A 27810-nucleotide genomic window follows, 5' to 3' on the forward strand; every position below is an offset into this window, starting at 1 on the left:
CTCGCTACCCATTCAGTAGACAGATAAAAGGGAGGCACAGTTAAGCTCTTGGACTGTTAGAAATACATTGGTATAGTGTGCCGCTCAGCAGAGCAGAGACATTTTCCACATGTGGTGGAATGCGCTTGGCAACAGATGACGTCTGTGAATTGTGGACCCGCTAATCTTGTTGTTATTCATGAACATGTCTGCAGCTGAGGGAAATTCCCTTCTGGTTCTCTGGCCTCACTGGCGGAGAGTGAGCACAATGCACAGCAATGGTAACTCTATCACAATATATTAGAATGAGGAATTGTAAAAAAAATAAAAGATTAAAAACAGAAGGTGAATTAAACACTAAGAAAGCATAAACCATTGTTTAGTCCACCTTGTAACACACAGTATGACACTTGTCCTCATCAGCATTTTTTTTTTTTTTTTGGTTGCTCTCTCTGCTGAACGCAGTAACCGCAAGATAAAAGGGAATATTCATTGTTCAAAGTCGACTGCCTTATTCTGTTCTTCCCATTGTATGGCAAGTGTGAAGATTAATTTAATTATTATCATTATAATGTTCAAGGTGTGATAATCTGCTTTTAAATCATACATTATTTAATAACCAAATAATACACACTTAAGCAGATGTCTGATAATGGTTGTATTAACTAATAAAATCCCATTCAAGAGTGTATCTCCACTGATGCACTATTATCCTCCAGTGTAACCGATGCCATATATATTCACTTGTGTAATCATTATTGATACTATTGTATAAAAAAATTACAAACAACACCACAATGATGCTTTAAAAAATATTACATTAAGAAGATTCACATTAAAATATTGTTGCTGGATGCCATTTTGGTCCTTACGTCAAGAAGAAAATGTAAAGTCCCAGATATGCACTGCACAAAAATATCCATATTTATATCAAATTCTGATGTATCTCTGTGGCTGCACAATGTCAGGATGCAATTCATGCGGGAACAAATTTCGAAACACTGCAGTGATTACTGGTGACCGCAAACATGATGTTACTGTTGTTGGTTCTGATTGCAATCATTGGTGTTCAAGTGGCTGAAAATTAGACTCAGTGATACTGCTTTGCGTTAAGCACATCTCCGCTCGCCTCTCCTTGCTTTGCAGGATGGCGTCGCCTTTACAGCCAGGCATGTCTTAACAACCGTCACTGGAACACTATGATTTGTGATTCCATCAGCAGCGGGATATCTTTCTCCATCTACTGCCCTGACCCAAAGGTGACACAAGGCTGATTGCCTCCAGTGGACATGTTTTACATATAACAGCCCACCCTTTATCCTCATCACAGCACACCCCATAAGGTCAGCCTAAGGGGGCAGCAATAAACTAGTGAAGAAAGAAGCACAATAGCACACACAGCATAATTGATTCTCTAACTGTGGAGGTGCATTAATAAGCCTGTGGAGGCAATGAAATGAAAACCCCAACTGGGGAATTCATCACACACAGAGCACACAACATGTTTTTTTATAGAAATACTCAGTATTTGTATCATCACACAGGAGTAAACCAAACAAATAAAGTAAAATACAATGGCAGATGTATTGGCCATAGTTTTATAATATGTCACCATTCAACTTAGGGTGGCGATCAGATTTCTTATTATTCTCTGTTGAGCAACATGCACTGTATTTCAATAACGACAGGGCACTATTTTTAACAGTCTGGTGAGAGTGGAAAAGCAGTCTCCCACAGAGAATGAATCTGTGTCTGGCGGACGGAGAAGTCTGCTCGCTGCGGTTTTGCACGGTTGTGTGCTTCAGCGGGGGCGGAGGGATACGAGTTGTACGCTGGCAGTGATCTGCTCCCAGTGTTCAGTTTCACGGAGCGAAGAAGTGACTATCTGCGGGTGGAGACTGAAAGAAATTTAAATCCCCCGGGTTGTGCTCGACACGCAAAAGACGAAATAACTGTTAATTTTTTTGTTTCTTTCCTTCCGTGCTTCTTAAACGCCGTTTCATGTAGTAAATGTCCGATCGATAGGGCGTTGGTGCTTAAGTTGTTGAGGGTTTTTTCACTCTCTAGTGAAAGGCCATGGCGGTGGAAGCGCGGCCGGAGCTGGTTGGGAAGCGGTTCCTGTGTGTCAGCGGAGAGGAGCTGCTGGAGCTCGGGGAGATCGGGCGATGGGGATGGCGAGCCGGGGTCATCCGTGCAGTCAGTCACCGCGACAATGACAATCCAGAGCTGACGGTAAGGAAATGGTTTTTTTTACACACCGTATTTAAGACGACCGGTTACTGTATGGACGCGCTGCAGAAAATTTTGCAGGGTGAATATTTTACGTAAGAAAACGCTGCCTAGCCTTGCCAGCTAAGCAGGGCTTATTAAATTTGAAACAGCTAGCTAGCGAGCTGGCAAGATAGCAACGAGCTTTTCGCGAAGCCTGTGATTTGCAGCCGTGCGCGCTTCTATGTTTACACGTCTTTTTAAAGAAAACAAATTAGCTAAATCAAGAAGGCAACACTTTTAAAGTTGAAGCTATTTTGTGCGTTATTGTTGTTCGGTTTTTGCCGAGCTTTCAGTAGCACACACGGAGATTCTCTGCTTGACAAAAATGTTGAAAGCTCGCCGTTGTAAGGCTGCTTATTCGACACACAGCAAGCCAGCGTTACTAGCTAGCTAGCTACCTAACTGTGTCACAGCACCAACGATAGCTAGTTGCTTGCCTTAACTAACGTCAGTTAGTTATCGTTAACGTTAAGCGACTGTCGAACTGCCTGTGAAGAACAACTGTTGGGACTGGTTAGCCGAGAGCAATAGCTCGATATGTAGCCCCCAGTAACGATAGCTACTTTTGTTGCTTGTTAGCTGACGTTAGTTTAACGCCAAAGTTAATGTTTATTAGCGAAGGTTACAAATAGCGTTTGCTATAGCAAGGCCTTCGCTACGAAAGATTGATTTGACGGTTTGTCGAAAATGGATAAAAAAAAAACAATGTTGACGACTGCGTTTGGGGATTTAGCTATTCAGATATGTTTCGGTACACGTTGTAACCCACGGCGGACTAGATTACACATTGGTAGCTGTGTGGCAAGCTAACCATTCAGCACGCATATGTTATGCAGATATCAGTCAGGTGGACTAACGTTGGCAAATTCAAACTGTAATTTTAATTTGACGTTTGCTGTGTATTAATATAAGATATATGTATGTAAGGCTCGTTCCGCAGTACTGCTGTCTAGTTGACGTTAGGTTAGCTAGTGTTACCTATTTAAAATAAATCTATCTCGCCAGACAGCTTGGTTTTGAGTTGAGGTAACAGTTAGATAGGTCGCTGGCTAATTGTCACCCAGTTGGCTTGCCAGTGTTACTTAAATATCATTTTAATCGTCGCTGTCGCTGTACTTACTGTATGCACTTTTGTTAGTCGCTTTGGATAAAAGCGTCTGCTAAATAAATAAATGTAAATGTAAATGTAAATCGTCAATTTCACGCGTAAATTAATGGCAATCAATTGGTTGATTAGGCTACTCGCATGCCACTCGACTACGTTAGACCATTTCTTTAAATCGGCGTCAAATATTTAATGTTCCAAATCTAGCCAATGTTAGCTAATGTTGCAGTTAGTTAATGTTACAGTACCGGTATAATAGCTTCCCACATGCAGCTGTACACACAGAAGACCATCGTATTTAGTGGTAGTTTGTTACATGCCTTTTAAGACATTAATGAAAACGTTTATGACGCTACGTATTATTTTTCCACATTGCACACAGATAAATATTTGTAATTTTGTGGATGTGAAAGATCCGCGTGTTCACTGGAGGTTACTTCATTATATGTAACGTTAAAACTGAGTCTTGATAAATACCTGTACATACACTATGATTACATTCACAATCGCAGTGGACATAGAGATTTCATGTCAAGCCATTTCGCCTGTATACATTACGCACGGTCAAACTGCACCACTCATCTAGATTGTGATGAATGGAGCAGACTGTCCCATTGTATTTTTACAGTCAGTGTGTACAGTATGCTGTTAGTTTGTTTTCAGGGACGTGGCCTGAGGTCACCAACTGTAGCAGTGCTAATCAGCAGAAATGGGGCTGGAGAAGAATTTTCCACAGCGAATAGCTGGGCTGTTTCTCGGTCTGGCGTCTGCCGTCGTGTAGCACTGATAATGCTTTGTGTGGAGAAATCATTGCATTTAGGTAAACGATAAAAGGAGAACGACGAGTTTGATAAAATATCTCTGTTTAAGGTGTCGTGATTGTACTGTATCCAGAAACGATTTAGCGATTTGTTTTATTATGTTTATACAGACTACTTTTGTGATGCAGACCACAACGTGCCGACGTTCATTTCGATTACCATTTCAAACCAAACATCAATTGCGCTTGATAATAGTGTATGAGTGTATGAGAAATATGAGTTAATGTCCACATTGACCTCAAATATAACACGTCAAGTAGGCTGTGTTTTAAAACGTGTATGGTACAATTATTGAATTGAATGAATATAACAGTCCCTTTAAAACATTGTCCCTTCAGAGTTAATTACTTTATTCATACGTAATTGTTTACGTCTCTCGTATATATATATCTATATATATATACATAATTGTTTTTAAACTGAATGTAAAAGACCAGTCTGGAAAACTTCAGTCATTCCACTGATGATATCACTTTTAAAATTATTTTTACACACTTTTTTAAAGCCATGGCTAGGACTCTGACTGTGTACAGAAACTGTTTAAAAAATCCCTTTTAACTGCTACGAATGAACAAGTGATTTGTGGCTTAAGAACCCAGCATGTAATATGAGACTTGGATGGTCATTTCAACTCCCCTCCCCCACTGCACCATAACATAATGGCAGCAATGTTCAAGACCCTAAAATATTTTCCCTTAGAATTGCTGTGGGATACATGGAGATTGGTCTTAGTACTTGATGGCAAGTTGTGATTAATAGGTGCAGTAAAATGCGTACACTTTTCTACAGTATAAGAACATTTTTTACTGTTATGGGGGAACGCAGGGAGAGAACTGTGAAATATGTGTAGCTCATATGGGCTGTACCTGAGGAGACCTTCTGTTAATATTTTTGTCTGTCTGTTGTTATTACAGGTTTGCATCATAAAGTGAATATTTCTTGATGCAGTTTGTCTAAACCTGCAATATACAGAAATAAAATGAATCTAAGAAGGGGAAAAATATTGCTGTAAGTGGAAAAGGTTTAGTATTTACATGCTTGCATATTCTTAGCCTTACGTACTGGCCAGAAAACCTTGACCTAATTTGCAAAGCACTTTGACAGTCATTTCCCCTAGCAATAGATTGTTACATCAGTGCCAGAGAGTTAAAGGACACACCACAATGTAGGGGAAAGAAGAAATCAGAGTTATAGAAATAAACGTCTTAATCCGCCGTCAGATCACTGAGGGGAAAAAAAAAAAACTTGTTTCTCTCAACTTTGCTGGTTAACCTTTGAATTGAATCAAACCCATTTCCCCGACTGAGCTAGCACATTCTGTGCTGCTGAGCATGGTGGCGAGAGTCTGGGTTGATTCAAGGACCCCTGGCTCAGGCGAGATGGACTCAGCTTTGTCTGTCTGAGAGTGAGGATGTCTTTCATCAGCTTCACTGTTTTGAAACCGAAATGAAGAGCCCATTTAAAAGAAGTCAATTAGGTCAGATCTGGCTGTGCTTTAGTTATCTAGCTCAGTTCAAGATTGCATTAGATGCCTGCAACACGGCCTTCTTTTTCCCCCCCACACTCGTGTTCAATTAACACAGAGGTCACGTATTTTGCGTTTGGTTTCCAGGCAAACCAGACATTGATGAGTAAGTCAACCTGTGAGGGACTGCGGATATGTCCCGGGAGAATTTTTTCTGCGGATAGTTTGTTCTTTTCTCCTCCTGAGTTGAATGCGCAGTGTTCTGCAGTGGTCATATTTCTGCAGCCTGTGTTGGCTGCCTGTGGATTTAAAAGGTGCATTCATGGAAATGATCTTCTGTGAATACCTCAGATTATACAGATGGAAAGGTCCATTTTTACCGGTATACTGTGATGTGTAGTTTCTGTTGCTGTGAAGGAATGGTAGTTGAAATTGTGGATAGATGCATCTGTAATTATTAAAGGCCATATTTTTTATACTTGATTGTATGATTTGCAGCCAGGGGCTTTTATGCTTTTTTTGAATAGGCATATACTAAAGTGTATCTTGAAATTCTTGAATTCATTTTGAAGTACCGGATGAATGAATAGCATTTTACTCTCAGACAAAATTTACTGAGAATGTTCTTGCATCATCTCGTGAAGACCTTGTTTTGCCATCAATGGCGCCAGTGTGCGGGTCCTTTTCTTACTTGTGTTTCAGCAACAAGACATGGACATCCGGTCTTTTTAGAATTTGGCCCACTTAACCTGGAGTGACCCGCAGCTTTGGAGCATAAACAGGCATTGGCTCAAACACTCTTCTGAGCTGGGGGAGTGTTGTGCCATGTTTGAATTAATCCCTTACGCCAGATCGCACTGTTGAAGTGGGTTGATAAGCTGATAAGTTTTCTTTTTTGTTTTATTCTATGTATCTGGTAAAATTCCCCAAGGTAAAATTAGTCATTCACATTGAATAAAATTGGTATTGTTTGTCTTCTAAAGCCTGGTTTTCATTTCATATTGGACTGCGTCAATGTGAAGTGCAGTTCATTATAATCTGACTGCGAGAGTCAATTCACAGATGCGCAGGGATTCATTACAATTGCCTCAGTGCATTTATTTTTTTTTTAAATTTCACATCGGTTTGTTTCGTAATTATGCTGTACATTGAAGCTGTCTTGGTTTGTTTTAATGAGATTTATTGTGCTCAGCATCCAAGAGAATGCACAGCCTGAAGTCCTTGACTCTGTTTGTCATTGATATCTTTGAAAATGAAACAGAATCTCTCGTCAGAAGCGGGTTTACTAGACCCCTGAGCAAGTGAGTGACAGCGGCGAGAGTGTGGGTCTTTCACCAATGGCTGGTCAGCCTCCCATAGCAACAGCAGCATAGCGGTGTGAATGACAGCTCCTCTGAGTTTTAACAGCCCGGCACTTAACACTTTCAGTGCTACATCAACAATGTAGTTGCCTTTGTCATCATTCCTTTTTGCTTTTTTTCCTCTCTTTTGTTTCTTTACTGAGGTTGAAATTGAGCATGTAATTTTTGCTCTAAGAACCCTCCATTTGGTGTAAGAGTAATGTTTCTACCATGTTTAAGCATGCAGGCAGATACACGCATACACTTACATACACACAAACACGCACACGCAGGGTCTTCATTCATTTATAGCACAGCCATCAGTTTGCTTGATATTTTACATAATTGATTTTTGCAATAAAGAAATATTTTCAGGGCACAGCTTGGACAAAATGAAATGGTTGTAGAATAAAATAAAACATTTTCTCATGGAGCAGTCTCCTTCATTACCTGTGCAGTTGGAGTATTGTTCCATTGGGTTATTCCACTGATTCCCAACAGGGCCATTTTACCCTGATGACCATGCTCGTACCCTTCTGCTTCAGTGTCCCCCAATGTCAAACTTTCCCCATGATCCATTTTATGTTGTGTGGATGGGATCAGGCTTTTCTTCAGTCTGAGTGAGTGGATACATTTAGTGGTGGTGTCTTGTGCTGGTAGTGTGCGATTTTTATTTCTATTTTATTTATTTATTTATTTTGCCCAGGACGGTGAATGGTCAGCTTGGTCAGCTATAAAACACAAACAACATTAGTCATCTGTTCTGGAGGTGGAATTGACATCTGAGACAGTCCAGACCTCCAACCCTATCTCTTTGTACTGATTCTGCAATGCTTTTGTTAAATATGGCCTTAAGTAAAACCAGATGTCTTTCGTTTAGACTATACTGTATATTCATTTTCAGTGCATACTTTCCCAAATCAAATAAATGGACTGCTACTCCAAGGGCTCCACTCAGAATGTTTAGTCAGTGACGTGGGGAGGCACATTCGAGCAGCTTTCTTGGAGGTGGTAGCGTTGGTATTTTCAGCTTCTTTGCATCGACTTGAAGAGACGGCAGGAATGCACCCGTAAAGAAACTGGGCTCCAAACAAGTTAACTCTTGTTACCTCATAAAGGTAGACGGCCTGTTTGTGTAGATGAAACTCACACAGTGGAAACAAAAAAAAAAGAAATATCAAAGATAATTCACGTTAGTTGCCTCATAAACCATTCTGAAAACGATTTGTAGTTCCTGAATAAGCAGTCCTGAAACAACAAACGATGTGTGTCAGTGTGTGTACTATATTCTCCACCCAATGCGGCTTGTGTTTGTAGAATAAAATGTGCAGCGCAGGGGTGTATTTTTTTTGGGCTGCCCTGCACAAGTGCTGTTAGCTGTATGCATTTTCACGACGGTGGCGGAGCCGAAATGGGACATGCGAAGAGCACATCTGGAAAACAAATGAGTGTGAGAGTTGTTTTGTCTTTCAGCTTGTTGTCATGGTTCTCAGGCAGTTTGGCAGGATCTAAAAGAGACAGTTGGGTGGCGCGTTTATTTAGTTTGTTGTGCCTCGGGCTAAGAAAGCAACACCCACAAGTCAGAGAAGGCATTGTGGCGGTGACACACCTTGAAAGGGGAGCCCGTCGGGAGGTGCGTAAAATGAGTGGCAGCTCAGACTTGTTTTAGAAAATATGGGAGACACCTCTCGCTTAAGTAAGCTCGTCACTGAAACCATGCATGGAACGTTTGTTTGCTGTGATTTCCTGATTTTGATTTGGCTTGATTTTTTTTTTCCTTCCTGGCCAACGGGTGTCAGTTGGACAATCGTCTGGAATCAGCGCTATTGTCTTTGTTTTTATAGGCTACTCTTTTGGTGCTGGCACAGATTTTCAAAGAGTTTAGATTTTGTATGCTGTTTGTATGCTGTTCGTATGCTCTTAAATATAGTTCTGTCATTTCAGAAAATTTTAAGGCATAATGGATATTTTTCTTGATTGTCACTAAATCTGCAAGGGTTTCATTCACTTAAAAATGAAAAACTCCCTGTGGAAAGACAAAAAAAAGCATTTACAGCATAATTAATGTAAATGAAGATTACGCAACATTAATTCAGATTTGGTTCCGTGTCGAAATTGTCTCTTTTTTTCCTTTTCTTTTTGTCCCCACCATCAATCTGGTGTTTCCTAACATGTGGTGTCTCAGAGGTTATCTGCCTGAGGGACAGTCGGTCTGTAACATGAGTTTTCTTTAAAATTTAGGGCAAGGTTCCTTTATTATGTGAAACAGTATTCTTTGTTTAGAACTTCTTGTGGTACTGGGAGTGTTCTATGGCTCCATTGATTGGTTCCATACAGTGGAAACTTGACCTTTCGCAGATGTTTGAGGCTCTGCCAAGGCGCAGCATGATCTGCAGACCAGACATCTTTTTACTTGTTATGTTGACGGAGAATCGCATATCTGAAGCGAGATGCGAGAAATTAAATCATTGACGTATTCAAATGAGCAGACCACTTAATCATCTCAGAGCAGGGGGGGAGCTATCAGTATAAAAACATGGTTATTAGGGAACATATTCTGATATTCTCATGCAAATATCATTGTGCTTAAATGATTTCAAAACAGCTCAGCAGGGTTTGCATGACAATGTGCTACAATTTATGGTTCTGGGAAATGTCTTTGGTGGAAAGGTTCCTTCATTAAATAAAATGCCCGGCTAGCTTCCCATGGGGGTATAAAATGCTTCTGGTCTCGACTGAGGACATAACGGATGCAAAGTGATTTAATGTTTTTGTGTGTTTGGTTTTTTTTTTTCCTGCTAGAAAGAACATCAAGATATTATTAACATAATAATAATAATTTTTATTTTGATGTTAATAATAATAATGTCAGTGATGAAGGAACCCTCCCCACTGAACTGAATTAGCTGGCAGGCTAGTTTAACTGTAATACAAATTTACAATAACAATTTGCATTTGTGGGTGGGATTTAGTCCAGATTTCAAAACACCTCATTTATATCATCATTCAGCGCTGGCAGAATAAAAGAGATTGTGAAAGGCTGTAAGCTGTTCAGAGCTGTACTGCCCTCAGTAACACACTCAGCTGTGCCCTGTTTTATCTTCCTTGGTCTAAAAGAAGCAATGACTGCAGTTACTCAAGCTAACTGCAATTAATTACAGTGTGTCAAAAGGGGGACAACACAACACAGGCCTAGATTCCTTACATCTTAACCTACTAATAGTAAAATTCGAGATAAGTGACTGTTTCTGCTGCGTCAGAGAGTAGCATGGTGCAGTGTAGTGTTACAGTATGCTGTTGAATTTCGCACATTTCAAGGAGATATATCATGAAGGCAGGCCTTGTTCTGAGCGAGTAAATGTCGTCGGCTCCCTTGACACATAGGGGCGAAGTAGTTTGCATGTCTTGGTGGTCTCCCTCGCCAAATTTATTCATTTCAGTCCTCCTGCTGCACTCCTGTCATCTTCATCAAGGATATTTACAGATGTATTTAGTGTTATAGAAAGGCATTACTTAAAAAGAGTTGACAGAAATAGCAACAGACTGTGCTCGTAGCTGCCATGGGCTGAGACAGACTGAAGCACATGTACCCTGCATACAAACCAGATGCATTTCTCTTCCAACCCCCTCTCTTTTAACGCTCATATTTTTAAAATTGTTTTGTTAATTGTGCTAAGTTTTTTTTTGTTGTAGGACTAGGGTTTTAGGTCAGCCTTATTTCGTGCAATGTTACCGTGCTTTGGCAAGTGTAATATTTATTTGGGTTGCGAATAAAGCTTCTTTTGTTTTGATTGGATTTGATATTGAGTATTCGTGTTCAGTGCTTTTGGACTGAGACCAGGGGCTGAGACCGTTAGACGCCTGTGCTTATTAAAATTAGTATTTTTAAATTTTATTTATCGCACCCTTTGTTTGGTTTGTTACTGTATTTATTCAACTTCCAGTACAGTGTAGTGGCGATAACAGCATGTATATAATTACGAGTTGGTATTGTTTCATTCAGACAAATGGCACACGGAATAAGGCCGCTCCTTCTTGAGCTCTGCCCAAGCAAAATTAAAACAATCGTTTACATTCGGTGAAATCATCGAGCGCAAAGGAAACAAAATATCCGAACGGACTTCGATATGACGTGGCGTTTGGAAGCACCCGCCGTTGACGCTTTGAGGTCGCGGCGCGGGATATTGTCGATTTTTGTATGAATGAAGGTCCCCGAAGGCCAGCTTAATGGGAAGGAGCAGACATGGCTGCCCACCACTGGGAGCTGGGAGTGCAACAGCGTGAGCTCCGTATTCCCGTGCTCACCAGCGAGTCTGCAGGAAGGGGCTCGTCCATTGTGTTTGCAGGGGAACTCGCTGGTTACATTTCGATTCTCACAGCTGCAATTTTCTTTCCTGCAGGTGGTGGCTGGCAGTGGGGTCTCCTCCGTGTCAGGCATGAAGCAAACAAATAGAAATGCTGTCTGATAAGGAATTAAATAGACTCCATTGTTTCATAGGAGACGAAACGTTTTTTCTTTGCATACATTTCTGCCTCTCCTGCATTGTTCTTTCTTAAAGCCTTGTGTTCTTAAAGCTGAATTTAATTGTGGAAAATTATTTTGCCCTTTTAATTGCTTGAAAGAGCCTACATTTTAATGAGTAATAGTAGGGTTTTTCTGGGCATTAATTGCTGGCATTGCCCCACTTAGCTACCTCCAATGACTCTAGCAGCGAATGCTGGAGAAATTATGGTGCAAGTCCTTCCACAGTGCACCAGGGGAAAGCCATCATTCCAAATCACTGCAGTAAACATGCTGTGTGCTGCAGTGTTGAAATAAGACATCATTTTAGTGATTGGCTAATTGGCAGAAACAAACAAGTATATTTTTTAATCATGATGCAAACTTGACAGAACCAGACCAGTTGCCATAGCTTGCATGCAAACACTATGAAAAAACAGGAGGTATTTCTGTGTTTGGAGCTGTGTGATCTGCTAATCTGGTTGGTCCGTATGACAGCGTCATCAGCGTTTTGTAAACATTTCAGTATTTTCACAGCTTCATTCGTATCAAACGAACACACACATTTTCTTACCTTGCCTACTAGGTTACATGTTATAAAACTGCTGTAAAGTTGTTGGAAATGAAATTTCTGCAAAAAGCCAGTAATTGTTTTAGCTCCCATTTACATCAAGGCAATGGAAGGAAATAAGTGGAAAAATGATGTGATAGTGAGGATGGGCTGTTATGGCAAATAACCACTGAAGAGAGAAATGGGAAAGCTTAATCAGGCCATCAGGACTGAAATTATGATTAAGTTGCAGACCTTATGTTCTCATTAATGATGTTTGCCTTCCTGAAAATTAAAATTATGCAATTTTTTTTTTGGAATTTCAGCTCAGTTTTAATGTAGGCCTCAGATGCTGAACAAGGAATGAGTGGTGAAATCTTTGCAGGAGAGCAGCTGTTGAGATATTTTTTGTATGTGCTGAAATACTGTGCTGTACGAGATTAAGAAAACTCTGTGAAGCTAATTAAAGAGATTAATATGCCATTGTGGGGGTTGCACCTACTGTACATGGTCATCTAAAGTGAATTTGCACTTGTTTGTGTGGTAAACCGGGTTGCATTTTCACGTGTTTCACCCCGTGGTTATAACCGAGAGAATACAGGCATGAATAACATGCATGAATGAAGGGTTGAATGAGCTCTGGTTGCAGTAGACCCTCTGGCAACTTTTGGTTTTATGTCTGTTACACATACAGAAGGTTGCAACATGGAGGGGAGGCTATTCTCAGTGTTACCTGGTTTGACTGAACAGACAGTATTCCGTGTTCATGTTCATCCTACCAAACAAGTCATTAGCTGTGCGTCTAGACCGATGATAGAAAAGATGAAAATGACTGAGGCAAATAAATTAGATTGCTCCTGAATGGCCTTTCACCACCGAAACACCGTTTTGATAAAAATGAAGCTGTGAAATAAACGCAGGTTTAAAACCTTAACGTCGGGTAGAATCTGTGCTGATACAGTCAGAAACCGTAACATTCCACGGGGACTACCGGAACAAAAGGCATTAAAAAAAATAGAAAATTGATGTAGGCTCCAGGGTCTTACTCAACCCTGCATTTTTTCAGCCCTGTCTGAACATTTACGTTGCATAATCGCAGACCTGTATTTATTTGTGTTTATTTTACACCAGGGGTAGAATCAGTGTCTTGTGGCGGGGGACGAAAAAAACCGCTTGTACATTCTTCTGTTCTGTATGGCAATTCATTGGCGAAGATGTTTTCTGTTTCTGTTTTTTTTAATGAATGTAAAAATGTATATCCTTTGCTATTTCTGTTCCAGCGGTGGGAATGGGGATTTTCTGTGGGCTCGGCCTGACATCCTGTTCGAGCGGCTCATCTGGAATTCTGTTTGCTTTTGCAATACCCAGTCCTCCGCTGGCCGCTCCCCCGGGGCCCGAAAGCGGGGGCCTGGTCAGAGTTCGTCAGAGTGCGGTTTCAGCCGAGTGTGGGCGACGCGCTCAAAAGGCCCGTTGTGCAGCCGGCCCGAGTCCAGAAACGCGGCATTGTGGAGCGCGGCCTTCTGATCAGCGCCGTTACCGTTTCTCTACAAATTAGGGCCCGCTTGGTTTCTGCGCGCAGGGCCGGGCTCCGGAGGCCGCCGTCTTTGTGAGGAGCACGCGGAGAGGGTCCGCGGTGCATGCCTTCTTTAAGGGGGGGGGGGGACTCGCTGCGCGGAACCGCTAAGTAAAAGCTATCACATATTGTGTTTGGATTTTTTGCCTGTAGTTTAGGTGCGTGGGATTGATAATGTGGGTCTGCTGCATTCCGGGGGTGCGAGGAGAGCTAGCTCTACGGTCACTGCCCGGCCAGAGCTCGTAGGGGCCCCCTCTTCTTCTGCACTCTTCCCACCTCTTTATTTAGCCCTCCTGACTACATGAAGGATGTTTTCCCGTAATTCTCCCGCTGAAATGTGACTCAGGGTCCCAGGTCGGGTCAGTGGAGCTCCTGGTGTGTTAAATATTTTCCCTTCCTCACCTACATGGTTTGAGTATGATCTGCCCCCACCCCCACCTCCACCCCCACCCCCATCCCCCCCGCACCCTTTACTGCTCAGGTTTTTCGTGGTCCGTGCCGGAGACCTTTGCTCATTCTGCGTTCTGCCCAGGGTTCTGTTTCATTTAGGTCCACAAGTATCTAATGAAGCGTTTTAAAATGTAAGAGTGCGAAAGATTGAAAGACTAGGACTGAACAGGGTTGTGTAACGCAAAGGTGTATGTACTTCGCTTCACAACTGAGTTGAACCTGAGTCATGTCTCTACCCCTGCGTTAATCATCGGTTTTTCCTTTTTGGCTACTTTCTCTGTGCATTTGTGGTGAATATCCAGCTCCAGGTCTTGCTAATGTAACCACCGCACTGTGGCTTTGAACACGGTGCCATGGAATGTTGCTCGCTAATATTAATGTGGCATTGTCCTGGACTGCTGTTTGTTGCTGCTTAGCGCTAGAAAAGCTAAACATTGTAGACCAGTCCATGTCAACGGAAAGACAACAACAGCAGGTTGCGATATTGACAGCCGGGGGAATAGTGCTACGGGTGAAAGGTGGTTGCAGCTCAGCTATCTTGTCCAGTGCCTTAAGACCTGTTATGTTATTTCTGCTGGGCGGTGAAAGGTTGCTCTGTCTTGGTAATGCACAGCGTCTCAGCCGTTGCCCTAACAAGCAATGGTCTGTATTAAAGTTAATCACCTGCTACGCATTATCAAATTAATACCTACTCCTTTTTCAAGGGTATGTTTTATAAGCACACTTACCTGTAATTAGGCTGTGCGTACAAAATGGAATGTAGCAAGCGTATTTCAGATTATTTCATAGATGAGTGGTGGAGAGGCAGAAGGTGGGGATTTTTGTGAGGAAATGCCATATTTATGGGACTCGATCGGTTTTCGTTTGTTTCAGAACATGGAAATGAAGTTTCCATTCTCAGCACAGTTGTTTGTTTTTGGTGTAATTTGGCCCTGCCTTTGGTTAGAAGCCTGTGTTCCATTAAAAGAATGAAATGCCGTGTGCTGTGTTTTATGCTTTGGCATTGAAATATGTATGTATTTTAGACATTTTGAAATTGCTTGGCTGGCTGTTCTCCTGTTTTATTGTGTAACACATCTGAGAGCAATGGAGAAAGTTTATAGTGACAGCTTGAAATTGCAAACAGATATTAGGCCTAATTCTTGGGTTAGATACTGGATATGTTCTTTTTTTTCTAGCAGCAAAAATGTAAATTCTCTTTATTAACTGGCTTAACGCGTGTGATGCTATATTCAACATTGTGTATTGGTCAGAACATGTTTTAGAGTTAGCCCACTCTTCAGCATTAGGCTTAATTGCTGCCCTTTATTACCGAGGGTGGAATTTGTCATTGGTCATAATTGTCTCTCATTCATCGGTTTGCGTCTGTAAATTCAAACATAGGTTTTAGCTCTGCTGTGCTAATGTGTTTGCTGGACTTTCAAGGACTTAAGTGCATAGAACAATGTTGTTATTGCCTGCATTGGCTTGGCTTCCATTGATAGAAATGTTGGCTAAATTATTCGATAATGATAACTGACAAGTTACCACATGCTTTCCAGTATATGGTGTGCCAGGTAGTGTGAAAAAAATACGTTGCTTGGAGATTTTTTTCACTTGTTGAAAGGGTTGGGTCAGTTTCCAAGTCGTCACATCATATTGGCCAAATGTACACAGTGTTATCTGGGGGTTTGGCTGGCACGTGATATCATTGGCTTTCTATGGCAAGTGTATTCTCTTGAAGTATAATGTGTATCCCTTTTACAAATGCTGCTTTAGTGTGGAATCTGGATTTTATCAGCCTTTGTATTAAAGCAGCACTTTCATTAAATTAGTATTATTGTTATTCACTAATAACACTTTGTCACTTTACAAGCATTGATTTGACAGCAAAAGTTATAGAACCTTTTAACTGGCTGTCAACACTTTGGAGCTCAACAACGTGTTTATTTGGGAAAATACATGTAAACAATGAGCGCGTTTCAGGTTTGAGTTGCTTTTGAATTATATGCTTAATAAACAATGGCAGCAAATTCAAAACAATCAATTTATCATATTAGATCGCTGAACCACGACACACACTGCTCATTTAAGTTTAGCCAGCTATGCTTTTTGGTGAGAAACAATAGAATGTCCGATTTAATTGGTGATCGTAAATGGATGGCGATATTTTCTGCCGTGCTAGATGCCGTTTCCGACGACGTGGTTCTGGCACTGACGCACAGGTAACTTCTGGCAAGTTTGTGCCATCAAAGGGAAGGGAATGGCTTTGTTTTGCCACCGCATTAGAGTATCCTCCTCTTCATTGATCACTACCTCCCGCAGATGCTCTGTCACCTCAGCAGTAACTCAATTGGAAGGGAAGCTGCTGTCACGCACAGCTATAAACAAGAAAAATAAAAGAAAAGCTCTCTGTCACTAGCTCAACTTTTTTTTTTTTTTTTGTCACAGACCATACATCATTTCACAGCAGTTCACTCTTTACTCTGAACAATTAAAATATTTTAATTTGTAAGGCAGAATTTTCAAGAAGAAAATCATATTTATGTGTATCAGTATTTTCAGATACTGTGATGTCTGGTAATAATGACTCCAGGCTGTACTCTGTCAGTGACTAAAGAAATGACAAACTATGTCATTTATTGACTGTAATGCAAGGCGATTTGATTCTCTTTTTTTTAACTCCTCTATCTGTATAATATAATATATAAAATAACTTTTTTTAAGTATTTACATCAATGCAACAGTCATAAATGTCTTTATTTCAGTCTCTCTTTGCAAACCTACAGTGGAGAAGTATGTTGAGTTGTAGTCTGAGCCCTTTTCCCTAAATAAGACTTGCCCTGGCTGGTTTCAGATCTGTCCGAGACCTCACATGAACAGGAAAGTCTTGGCTTCCTCAGTAATCACGCTTGTTGTTTTGGAGCGTAAATCGCTGGCATGGCTGAGGTTTTGCACTAGCGAGGGAGTGATAAAGCGCTCTGAGCTCTCAAATGTCAAATGATCAGGCTGCATGAACATATTTAGCTGTATTTAACACTTAAACCACGGAGTGATCATTCCTCCAAACTCAAGGGTAGTTGTAGAGCATAGTATAAATGTTTCTTTCTAGAAAAAAGCGTTACATCACACCAGTAGTAAATCAGTAGTAAACGGAAAGGTCTTTTGTTCTATCATGTCTCAGGTGCTGGTTCTCAAATGAGGTGAAATTGTTCTTAGGGGTGTGTAGTACGCACAAAGTCAAATTTCCTGTTCTGGGATTCACCTGGTTTGTCAGGCTAGTGAGTGAGAGTTATTAGTGCTTGTCTGAGAGCTCCTCCCTTTGACCTCCGGCATTCTGCCTTAGCAGCAGCTCTCTGCAGAACTTGCAGGCCGAGATGTGTGGGGAACAATGGAAGAATTATGTAGCTGTTAAAAACATCAGCCTGACTATGCCTAGTAGTGACAGCAGTAGTGGAGGCAAAGTCATGTTAACACTGCTCAGAATAAAGACATGAGCAGGCATAATTCAATGAGATACGTAGCTGATCATGGGAATAATTCTTATTTCTTAATAAAGCCAATGAGATCTTTAAATCAACGGACAGCCTGGGTGACATTTGAGCAGAAAGGTGACGGTAATACGCGCCGCTTTCTCCTTCAGGTAAAGCCGGGAAACACCGTGTCACGCCGGCGTTAATTGGCGACATGAATTCATTTAAGACCTATCGCGGGGACTGATCAGTTTCACAAAACTCATAAACGCGGTAATTGCGCCTGATTTAAGATATGACAGGGAGTTTTTTTTCCTTTCTTTCAAGCCAGAATCTCTCGGTGTTTTTGTGGCTGGGCTGCAGAGTGCTCCTTGGGTGCCATTTTCTGAGGATGGACTGGCCTCCATTAGTGAGCGCCGGCGGGTCCCTGCGGATGAGCCTGCCTAGGCTGCTGCCTGCTGGGCCCGCCTCGCTCGCAGGCCGGCCTTTGCCCAGGGTTACGCTGTGCAGCCGGGGCTGCGGGAGGTGATTAAATGTCTGCTTGGCAGCGGCGGCGAAGAAAGGGGAGAGGAAGAGGAATCCGCCTCACGCTGCGTTTTTCATGCCGTTATATTGTTTTTGCCTCCTTCTGTAATCTCTAATGTTTTAAAGGCAGCAGTGGTTTTTTTTTCCTTCTTCTTCTTTCCCTTCCCTGAGCCCAGGTTGATGTTGTACCGACAGCGCAGTGAGAATAAAAGGAGAGTGTACAGAATAAAAATTGCATTCATGACGGTAGCCTATTGTTCCGCCGCAGTGTGCAGGAAAGGCAGGTGTCTCAGTTCTGGGAGGCTTTACCTCGTACAGAGCCATGCCTTTCAAGACCATTCGCAGCGGGTCTGGAGTGCTTGCTCAAACAAATTCATCAGTCGCTACATTTCATCCGCTACAATTTTTACTGTTCTCACCGCTATCAGAAAGTAAAAATGGAGGATCAATGAGCTCATCTCAGAAGGACTGGTAAAAAGCATTCAGTTACATGTTAGTGAGGTCTGCCTTGGATCTGTGACCACTGCTGACATACACCCCTCTTGTTCAGGGGCTGTGAGAGTGTGTGCATCGCTCTGCATTGTGAAATTTTCCTCCCTTGAAAGTAATTGCAGTTAGATTTTTTTTTTTTCCAACAGAGTGAATGACTGGTGAATGTGTCCTACTTGCATCCTGAATTCCACCCACTGTGAGGTTAAAACAATTCAGCTATGCTGGTACACTGCATGAAACGAATTGAATACATTTTAGAAATTTCAAATGCCAAATCTGCTTTGAAATTCCCAAATCCAGTGCAGCTTTTCTGAAAGGTTGCAGTACTGCAGGAGTTCTCCCCGTGATTCCATGATTTCGTTAAAGCCGTTGATAAAGAGGCATGGGCATTGGCCATAGTCCTGATGGAATCCTAGTATAATAGAAACTACAGGGCTCAAAAAGCAGGTGAACAAGTGTAAAATGTAGTGCTGTTTTTTTCCCCATAAGGTCAAAGACTGATATTTAAAACAAACCAATGCGTTAAAGGTCAGTGCTGTATGTTTTTAGTTTTGTCGTCATTTTTGTTCTAAAATTCCAGATAATAGGAGACCGAGACACACTGGTTAAAGAGAAAGAATAAAACCGCCACAGATGACATGCTTTTTTCTGACCTCGCTGTAACATCAGTTCAGCTTATTTTGCAAGACAATGCGGCGTTAGCCTAGCACGCATAGTCATGTTAATGAAACGCTTCCCTTACTCACATCTCACTGACCTGCCAGCAGTATAGAAATGAAGCATTCACTTCAATTGCGAATCAGCAACAAAGAACAGGCAACAACTGACACGCATTGGAGGTCTGCAATTCAGTAGAACTGTATTCTTCCTGCATGTACCACAATACGAGGCGTTTGTGTAGCTTATTATATAGCTTACATAATAACTACTACATGCATTATTATTACAACCAATAGCACCTCTGAATGCAGTTAAGTGGTATGTTCTATATAATCATATTTCAGAGTAATATCAGAAGAATATTCAGACATTACAAAATGCAATGATTAAAAATTCCACTGCTGCAAGCCCTACATTGTTGTGGGCACTGCGATTTGCAGAATTTGTTTCGGGCTCCGTACTGTGAAATAATAATAATATGAAAACCTCACGCTAGCCAACAGTCGGTTTCACACCTGGATATTGGATCCCCTTTCAGTGGCTGTTTTGTTTGGATGTCGATGCGTTTGTGTCCCTGATACGCGGGGGCCGCGGTGTCCGCCATATCCCTGCGACCGTGTGTGTGGCGTTTGGAAAGCAGCAACGGAGGGGGCAGTGCATAAATCTCCTATGGGGAAAGCACATGTGGCACTAATGCTCGCTTAAATGCTTGCGCTATTTAGATCTGCTTTTGGACAGATGGCGACAAGAGATCTCCTGTGCTTCTCTGAAAACCGTCTTGCTCCTTATTATTTTTTCCCCCCTTGGTGTGGAACAGCAGGATATAGGAGATGAACATAGCGCTGCACAGATAATTATTCCTGAAGAATAAAAACTGGATGTTTGTCAGTGGCACTAGATTTGCTTGTGCTCCCGGTCGACTTAAGGAAAGCATCTACAGGGCAGCTTCAGTAGTCGATTACACAGGAATGCGGCTGACCCGCTTTTCGCTGTGTCAGATAAGGTCTGCTTTGAAAATCGTCATTTATAGACTTGAAGTGTCTCAGATTACCAGTTTAAATAGTCCTGACAGGATCCTGTTTACGTCAGTGAAAGCTGCTGAGGTCGGATAAATTAATTCATTGTTAAGTTTTCTTCAGTTAGCGATTGTTAGCGGTCCGTCTTGCAATCACGATGAAGAGATGAAGCTAAATGCCACATGGGCTCATTGTTAGGCCTGTGTTCCTTGGAACTGTGCAGGAGAAGGGTGGAGAAGTGAGACAGTAACTCATGGTGCGACAGATATATGGTGCTTGGATTGCAGGTTGCAGACAACCAGATTGCAGTCTGGTTTTAGTGTATCAAGGTATACATTGAGAAAATGGCTGTTTTTCTGCTTTTAAACACTTCCCTGTTCAGTCTGTGTGAATATGTACCTGAGAGGGGTATGAATCTGTGGTGCACTTGAATACCTCTGTTGCTGTACCTGTGTTTTTCAGTTTGTTTTGCAGGCATTATTAAAAAATATATGGGAAAAAGACTACTGTTTCACCTCCTTTTTTGGCAAAACAATATGCCAAAGTGGTTATTTTTGTTTTGCTTTTTTTTTTTTTAAATTGCCCATCTGTACACAAACGTGTACACGGAGCAAAAACTAAAAGAAAACTGAGAGAAAGCTGTTGCCAATTCGTGCAAATGAGCTACATAAGTGTGATAGAAAAAAATCTGTATTCTTTCACAAATTATTTTTGTAGCACATTCTTCTTCCTGTGTAGGAAATAAATGCTGCTTACTAGTGCATTTTTCCCCTTTTCTTTTGGTATGTACTCAATTGTATGGAAGTTAAAATACACTGAGAATTATTTTTTGATCCTTTATACTTATTTGTACATGTACCACTGTAAAAATGTGAATATTTACACACACGATCACATCCACACACAAAATAACTGAGGCCAATTCACGTCAGAATTATCCAGAATGACGTCAGAATCATTACGTAGTAGTGCATGTGTGATTTATTTCCTTTTTTTGTTAACCCGGTTGGGTATGGATACAAATTATGATGTACCTCATAATCAGAATGGGGACTGGGAGCCTTGCCATTCAGATTTGGCTAAGCTGCATCAAACTTTTCAGATTCGTAAGGACGTGTGAAGGGCCACGGTGTGAAACGTTACTCAGATCAGTATTTCAGTCTATGAGGAAGGTGACCGCAGAGTACAATCAGATACGCTCGCACTCTGGTCAGATAAACAGAGCAGTGGGGACAAATTTAAATCAAAAGCTTACAAGGGTTTTCAAAAATATGTGTGCTCGTTTTTACACCCCATACGAGTGTTAAAGGGTCACTTTGCTGAATATCTATAATGAATAATTTTCCTTATGCTTTTGTAGGTCTACATATATAGAAGGAAGGAGGAACTGGTTTTGCTGTGGTGTAATCTCCGCTTCCTTCCACTATTTTTTTTTTCTCCACACTTTGACATCAGCGTGTGACATTCCCCCTCTAATGCAAGAGCAAAGAATGTGTACTAGATTTAGTACCATCTGTTACAAAAGTGATTTTTATTCATCTCCATATCAGCCTTCAAAGCATGTCAAGATGGCTGTCCTGTTCATTTTGTTCTTTAATCAAATGGTATTTCTTAGTATTTTGGTTATAACCAAGTGTATCCCATCCCACTTCATTCCAGTGTAACGATTTGCAAATTTAATTTGCTGCAGTCTACAGAGAGAAGAAGAGGCGGCGCAATGCATTCTGGGCTTTGTGTGATGGTAAACCTGGAGCAGGCTACAAAACCTGTGAAAGCATTTCAGAAAGCTTGTGTTGTTAGTTACAAAAAAACAATGAGTGTAGATTCCTGTTATAGTAAAAGTAAGGAGCAGCCTTCATCTGCGGCGTGTCTGATATTTCCCACTGTCTCCATACGTGACGTCTTCATCTGGCCCTCACCAGCTCTACTGTGTCTCTCTGGAAAACCTAAAAAGTTCACACATCCCCCTCCTCCGCTCGCCCAGCAGTGAGAGCTGTCTCGAGTACCCTTGAACCGGCATAAAGCAGGCCCTAATACAGCCTGTACTTTCCGGCTTGCGCCTCTCATTGTGCTGGCTGCACAGCACTGCGAGCCGGTGCGCCGTGCAGCAGTCAGCCATACTGAAATATGACCTTGTCTCTCATAGCACTCTGAATTATTGATCATAGGCAGTAGGATCTGTTTGGATGCGAACTCTGCTTGACTACCGTGTTCAGAAATCAGCCGGACCTGACAAACAGCTAGAGCACAGAGTACTGAACGCGAGCGGTGTGACTGAAGAATGTGATGTTTGGCGATATTGCATTGAATTAAACATTTCTATTCAAGCTCATTAAATCTGTTCATTAAATCGCACTCTTCACGCCCTTATAGTGCACCGCAGTCTGTCTCCAGATGTTCAGAAAATAACAGTAGGATACCGTGGATAATACACACAGTGGAGAGGAAGTCGTGTTTGTACGCAGGGTGTTACTGTGCTCGAACGGGAACGCTACCTCCTCAGAGAGATATTTTTGTACACCAGTTTTTTTTTTTTCCTGTCTTTTGTTGAAATTGTGCAAGGACTTGAAAATCTTGCAGTTGGAAAGCTCGAAAATGGGAGATGACTGTGCAGCAGAGCTCTGACACAGCCAAGGGTTACACAAGCAAGCAGGCCTTGTGCAATAGAGGCACTTATTCACAGGGCCCAGGTGCAGGGGCCTCCCGCGGGTCCTAAGTTCATGCATTTAGGATTTGCAGATACTGTAGTGCTTACTGTATTGAAAACTACTGAAATTGTTCAGTAAACATGTTCGGTTTCAGCCATGCGTGTTAGAGTTGTGCCGCCTTTCGGTAGTATCACCCTAGCTGCGTTTAGGTACACGCTGACGAGGGGGTTTTCGGAATGCACGATTGTTTGCAAGTGTCGGTTGTGAGTTTACGTGAACGGTTTTGGGGCCCCTCTCTGTCTGTTCATTGTGTAAAGTGAAATTTATACGTACCGATGGATTCGGGCTGTTCAGTGATTTAATGTGGAAAAAGCCTCTGCCCTTCCAACCAAATGAGGCATTTTCGCCCACGTTTTGATTTGAAACAAATGCGTTCCAGAATCGCACTGGCCTGTTTGAGTAAAGATGTCTTTTAAATGCAAAACAAATGTGAAGAGCGAGCTTTAAGTGAGCACTTTGAGATACTGCTCAGTTCAGTGGATTACCACCACCCCTGACACACACACACACACGCACACACACGCTCATTCTCCCCCCCGGGCTCTTGCCTCGAAATCAGGCATCATTAACTGTATGTGGGATAAACTGCCCTGCTTCGGCTGGCCAGTATATTTGTTTCTCAGAAGGGAGTCTGGGTAGATGACAACCTCCCAGACTGAGGCAGCCTGGTGTAGAGTGTAGGCCGCTGCCGAAGCGCAGGGGCGGGGGGGAGAGTGTGTGTAGGAGGAGAGAGAGAGGTGTTCGCAGCTGCGCCTCCTCCCCATGTCCAATGGAAAAAGGCTGTTCGCCGGTGTTGGTGGGCGGCCCGGAATCCTGTAACCCCCGCCATGCGCCGCGGCCCGTCTGCTCAGCATCCTCCGCTGACACGAAATCTGAAGCTAATGGGCACTGAGCACGGGGAGCCAGGGCCCTCTCAATTCAATTTGGCGGGTTACTTCAAGTGCCAGGCGATCGGTAAGGGATGGGGGAAAAATGACAGTGCGGTTTATTTCTTATTAATGAACGCTATTGTCTCGCAGACGAGTGAGAAGAGGGACGTGACTGCCGTCTCGCCCGGGACTTCGCCGGCGTGCAAATCGGAACGGCTCCGCAGCTACCTCTCGGAAACGATGGCCGCGGCCGCCACCTCGTCCGCCACACAGACTCATAGCACGCCCCGTTCAGCCGCTCAGTTCTGGGAAGCAGGGCCTATTGATATTTTCTTTCCTGCGGTGAAAGAGGATAGTTTGTGCGGAGGCTCGAGCTTCACGTGAGTGTAATTAACACTACCTGAGCAACAGCCCCGGCAACTGCCTGCACACGCTGCCGGCCTGAGTTCAGGTTTCGTTAAGGAAGTGTCAGAATCCCCCCCCCCCATCCCCCACCCAGCACTTGGGGAGGGTGGAAGCCAGTGGAGTTTTGGTGTGGGGGTGGTGTGTTGATGAAGCCAGTGGGCCTTTGGGGTTGGGGGGGGGGGCTGTTGAAGCCAGTGGGGCTTTCAGTGGGAGGAGTGTGTTCATGTTTACGGTACCGAGGCAGACTGGCTGAGCCAGCCGGGGGGCAGGGCGTGGCGGAGGGGCGCTCCTTCCACTTGTACCAGCCTGTTCCACAACGAGCCGCGCTTGTCAAGGTGATCATCAGTCTTTCGGCCCCGCTTGAAAGCCAAACACTGGAAGCCTCCTGAAAAATGTGCCGTGGCCTTAAAGGAACACTAACCGAATGCACCAAAGGTCCTGGGAGCATGTGCCTTACGCCTAACTGAAACACAGGCTTGCTTTTGTTCGCACGTTGTAAGAAAATTGATCTCCTTTTCCGCCACAAAATGGGGGAGCTTCACTGCGGTGGGAAGAGCTCAGGATTCATGTTGGCAATTAAAGCAGTCTGTGAACTAGTAGTTTTTTAAAGCTCCACATGCCCTGACTCCTTCAGGTTAACCAAGTTGATCAGTTGGTTAACGGTTCACAGGAGCTTCCAGCCTGCAGCCAGCGCCTTTTTAAAGCTGGTTCTCCTCCGCCAGCGGGCGAGTTGTTTTTCTAGAGGTTTCTATGCACCGGCGCTGGGAATTCTCGTCCGAAGGCAGAAATAATCCTCCGCCGTTCCCCTCTCTGCTCAGTTTCATGCACGATCGGCTTCGCTCTGCCCGGAATTGGCCGTGGAAAACGTCTCGGCGGCGGCGGTGCGAGGCGACCTGTCGTAAATTCCCCGGGTAAGCACACTGCTGAGGTCAAGGTCGCGCGGGGAAGTCGATGGCTGCCTCGCTCCGGTTGAGAGTGAGTGGGTGATGTAAACAGCGCAGGGGCTCAGACGGGGCCCGCGCTTTTGATTAATAGCCTGTCTGCTACCGGTTTAAATCACACTCTACATCACTTACTCCACCTACCTGCAAAAAGGGGAGAGCGGAGCCGCACTCCGCTGCTTCAGCTTCCCCCTCCACCTGCTCCGCTTTATGCATTGACATTAAAGGTAGAGTTGAGCACAAAGGGCTCCCGTGCAGTATGTTGTGTTAAAACTGTGACTGGGACAAATGCATTGATCCATCCATGCATGAAATAATAATAATGGAAAAAAAATCAAAGGACAATATATCAGTGGAGCCAGATTTTGTGCTTAGGTGAGAATGGCTGTCTCCATGAAAGAATGTGTCTGCACCATGAACAAAGAGTAATACACAAATTGTGATGGCCATACCATTTCATTTTATTTCAGGTTTTCTTCTGAGTTCTAGCTCAATAATCTGAGCAAGAAATAAGCCCCTCAGATAAACTTCCAGCGAAACCTGAAGGAGCATATATTTTAACCTGTAATCATAAGTGTTAATGTACAAACCGAGTAGGGGGCTGCTTAACACTTCATTTGGGTAAGCAGATGCTCACCGTTAGCACTGGTGTTTGGAGCAGGGATGGCAGATAAATGCAGTCCAATGCAAGTATATTAACAGCATGAACATATTCACTATTTCTGTTACAATCATTACATAGTTAGGCTGATGCAATGAGCAGGTAATTTACAGTAGTTCTGATTTTGTTTCATGTTTTATATATCTAATATCAATTGAATATTTATAGCTAACAGGCTGCCAGCAGCTCAGAACATTGTGTACTGTATGCCAGAGTGTGTTAGTGTTAAACTTTTTTCTTTTACAGTGCATGCTAAATAATATATATGTAGGATTGTGTGATTTTGTATGGTGTCATATATTAATCAGTGCGCCTATGTATGAAATCTTATGGACCACGATGCATCAGTGCTCAAAAATATCCCAGTCCTTATTAAGATTGTGCAGGTACTGTGCTCAGTGAAAATGAGGGCAGAAGGTGAAACCTTAGAATATGTGAGGCCTTATGTACTGGTCGTCCCTCTGAAAACTCAAATGTCAAGGTTGATTTGAATTTATCTTTAAATTTGGATAGTTACACGAGTAGGTCACACAATGTTCTTTCCTTGCGATTCAGAACCAGCCATTTGTGTGTGAGCTGAGGGCACCGTTGACACTTAGCACATCAGCATTCGCTACCAGTGCCAAATGCAGACCCAGCGAGCCTGTCTTTACATGTGAATTCAGCAGCTTTCATTGGCTAATTTCATTATGTCAGTCATCTCATGTTGTCAGTTTGTGTGTGTTTTAAAGCTTTATTGTTGTTAGCGATTTATGTCTCCTCACAGCGTGCTGTGTGTGTTGTTAAACTGAACAGGAATGTGTGTGTTATTTGTGTCATTTTCTGTGAGTGCTGCACAGTTGACAGTTTTGAACTGTGGAAGGTGGCTAATATGGATCTGGCCTGAATATGCTGTGTGATAATATTGCTGCTCCATAGCATTTTAGCTTCTCTCAGCTGGTTTTTCCATGTAATATGCTACCTGTACAATTATGATACTGTCAGCAAATAATCAGCGATTGTGTCGAAGTCATCAGGAAGATAAGGAGGATTCAAATATCCAAAACGCATACAAAAGGAGGTAAAAAATCAACCCCTAGGGTGGCAGTGCTGAAAATATAGCCTCATAAGAGCGTGGGAGACTGAATGGCTGGAATTAGTATTATAAAGGAATGCAGAGCCGCTGCACTCCATGCAGGGTAATTCACAGAACATTCATTGTATGCAGAGTTACATGAATTAAGCAGTGTGTTATCCTATATGTTTCATGCTGGGGATACTATAGAAGCAGTCTTGTGTATAAGAGGGTTTGGGTAGGACATGTGCTGGATGCATGCTTGCTCAACAGCTGTTGCCCCTCCACGCCGTAACCAGTGCGGCAGAGAGAGACGCGGCCCCGTCCCAAACGCGGTGTTCGGTTACAGGGGGGTCAGGAAGTGTCTGTCTCTCTCTCTCTCTCTCTCCTCGGCGCCCAGAATAAAACTGCACAAACACACAAGGGCCTGGATGGTCACCGCGCCGTTTGCCTCCAAAGCCGGAGGGCCGGTGAGGTGCGGAGGATCCGGACAGGCCGCGGGCGCGTCGGAGCCAGGGCCCCACGCCAGGCCTCCAGCCTCCACAGCTCTCACAGCGGGTGGAGCCCGGGGGCGCGGGGCGCGGGGGGAGGGGGGGCTGATTGTCAGACGGACGGGGAAGGGTAAAGACGCTCGCGGGCCGATGCGATGGCAGATCAGTGCCAGAGGGTGCCCGCTTTCAGACTCAGATTAAAGCCGAGGACCAGGAAGGGAAAGAAACGTGACGCACGGAGTGACACTCGGCTGATTTGCCTCATTATGCAACGCCTCATCACCGTGAAGTACTGTTACGCATGGGAACGTGGTAGGTGTTACGTTTTAGGGTTTAATTGCTCTGCTCTTGAGTAAGTGTTCACGTGTTCAAATGCTGTGGAGCTGATAGTAACACAACTATTCGCTAAGCACAGCAACATATTTAAAAACCTGATGACAACAAGAATACATTAAGACTTAATCCATCTGTGGCGGCATTC

At 43.0% G+C, this 27810-nt stretch overlaps 1 protein-coding gene across 2 annotated transcripts in view; it reads left to right on the top strand.

The window, feature by feature from the left end:
- Positions 1-1871: 1871 nt before the first annotated feature.
- jmjd1cb (jumonji domain containing 1Cb) overlaps positions 1872-27810 on the top strand; it is a 96668-nt gene continuing 70729 nt past the window's right edge. For both annotated transcript variants that reach the window (XM_036548817.1, XM_036548809.1), the window contains exon 1: positions 1872-2211. In XM_036548817.1, coding sequence (XP_036404710.1) covers positions 2056-2211 — 156 coding nt within the window. In that variant the 5' untranslated portion in view covers positions 1872-2055. The remainder of the gene's footprint in view (positions 2212-27810) is intronic.

Source organism: Megalops cyprinoides, chromosome 1, assembly GCF_013368585.1.
Source record: "Megalops cyprinoides isolate fMegCyp1 chromosome 1, fMegCyp1.pri, whole genome shotgun sequence".
NCBI lineage: Eukaryota > Metazoa > Chordata > Actinopteri > Elopiformes > Megalopidae > Megalops > Megalops cyprinoides.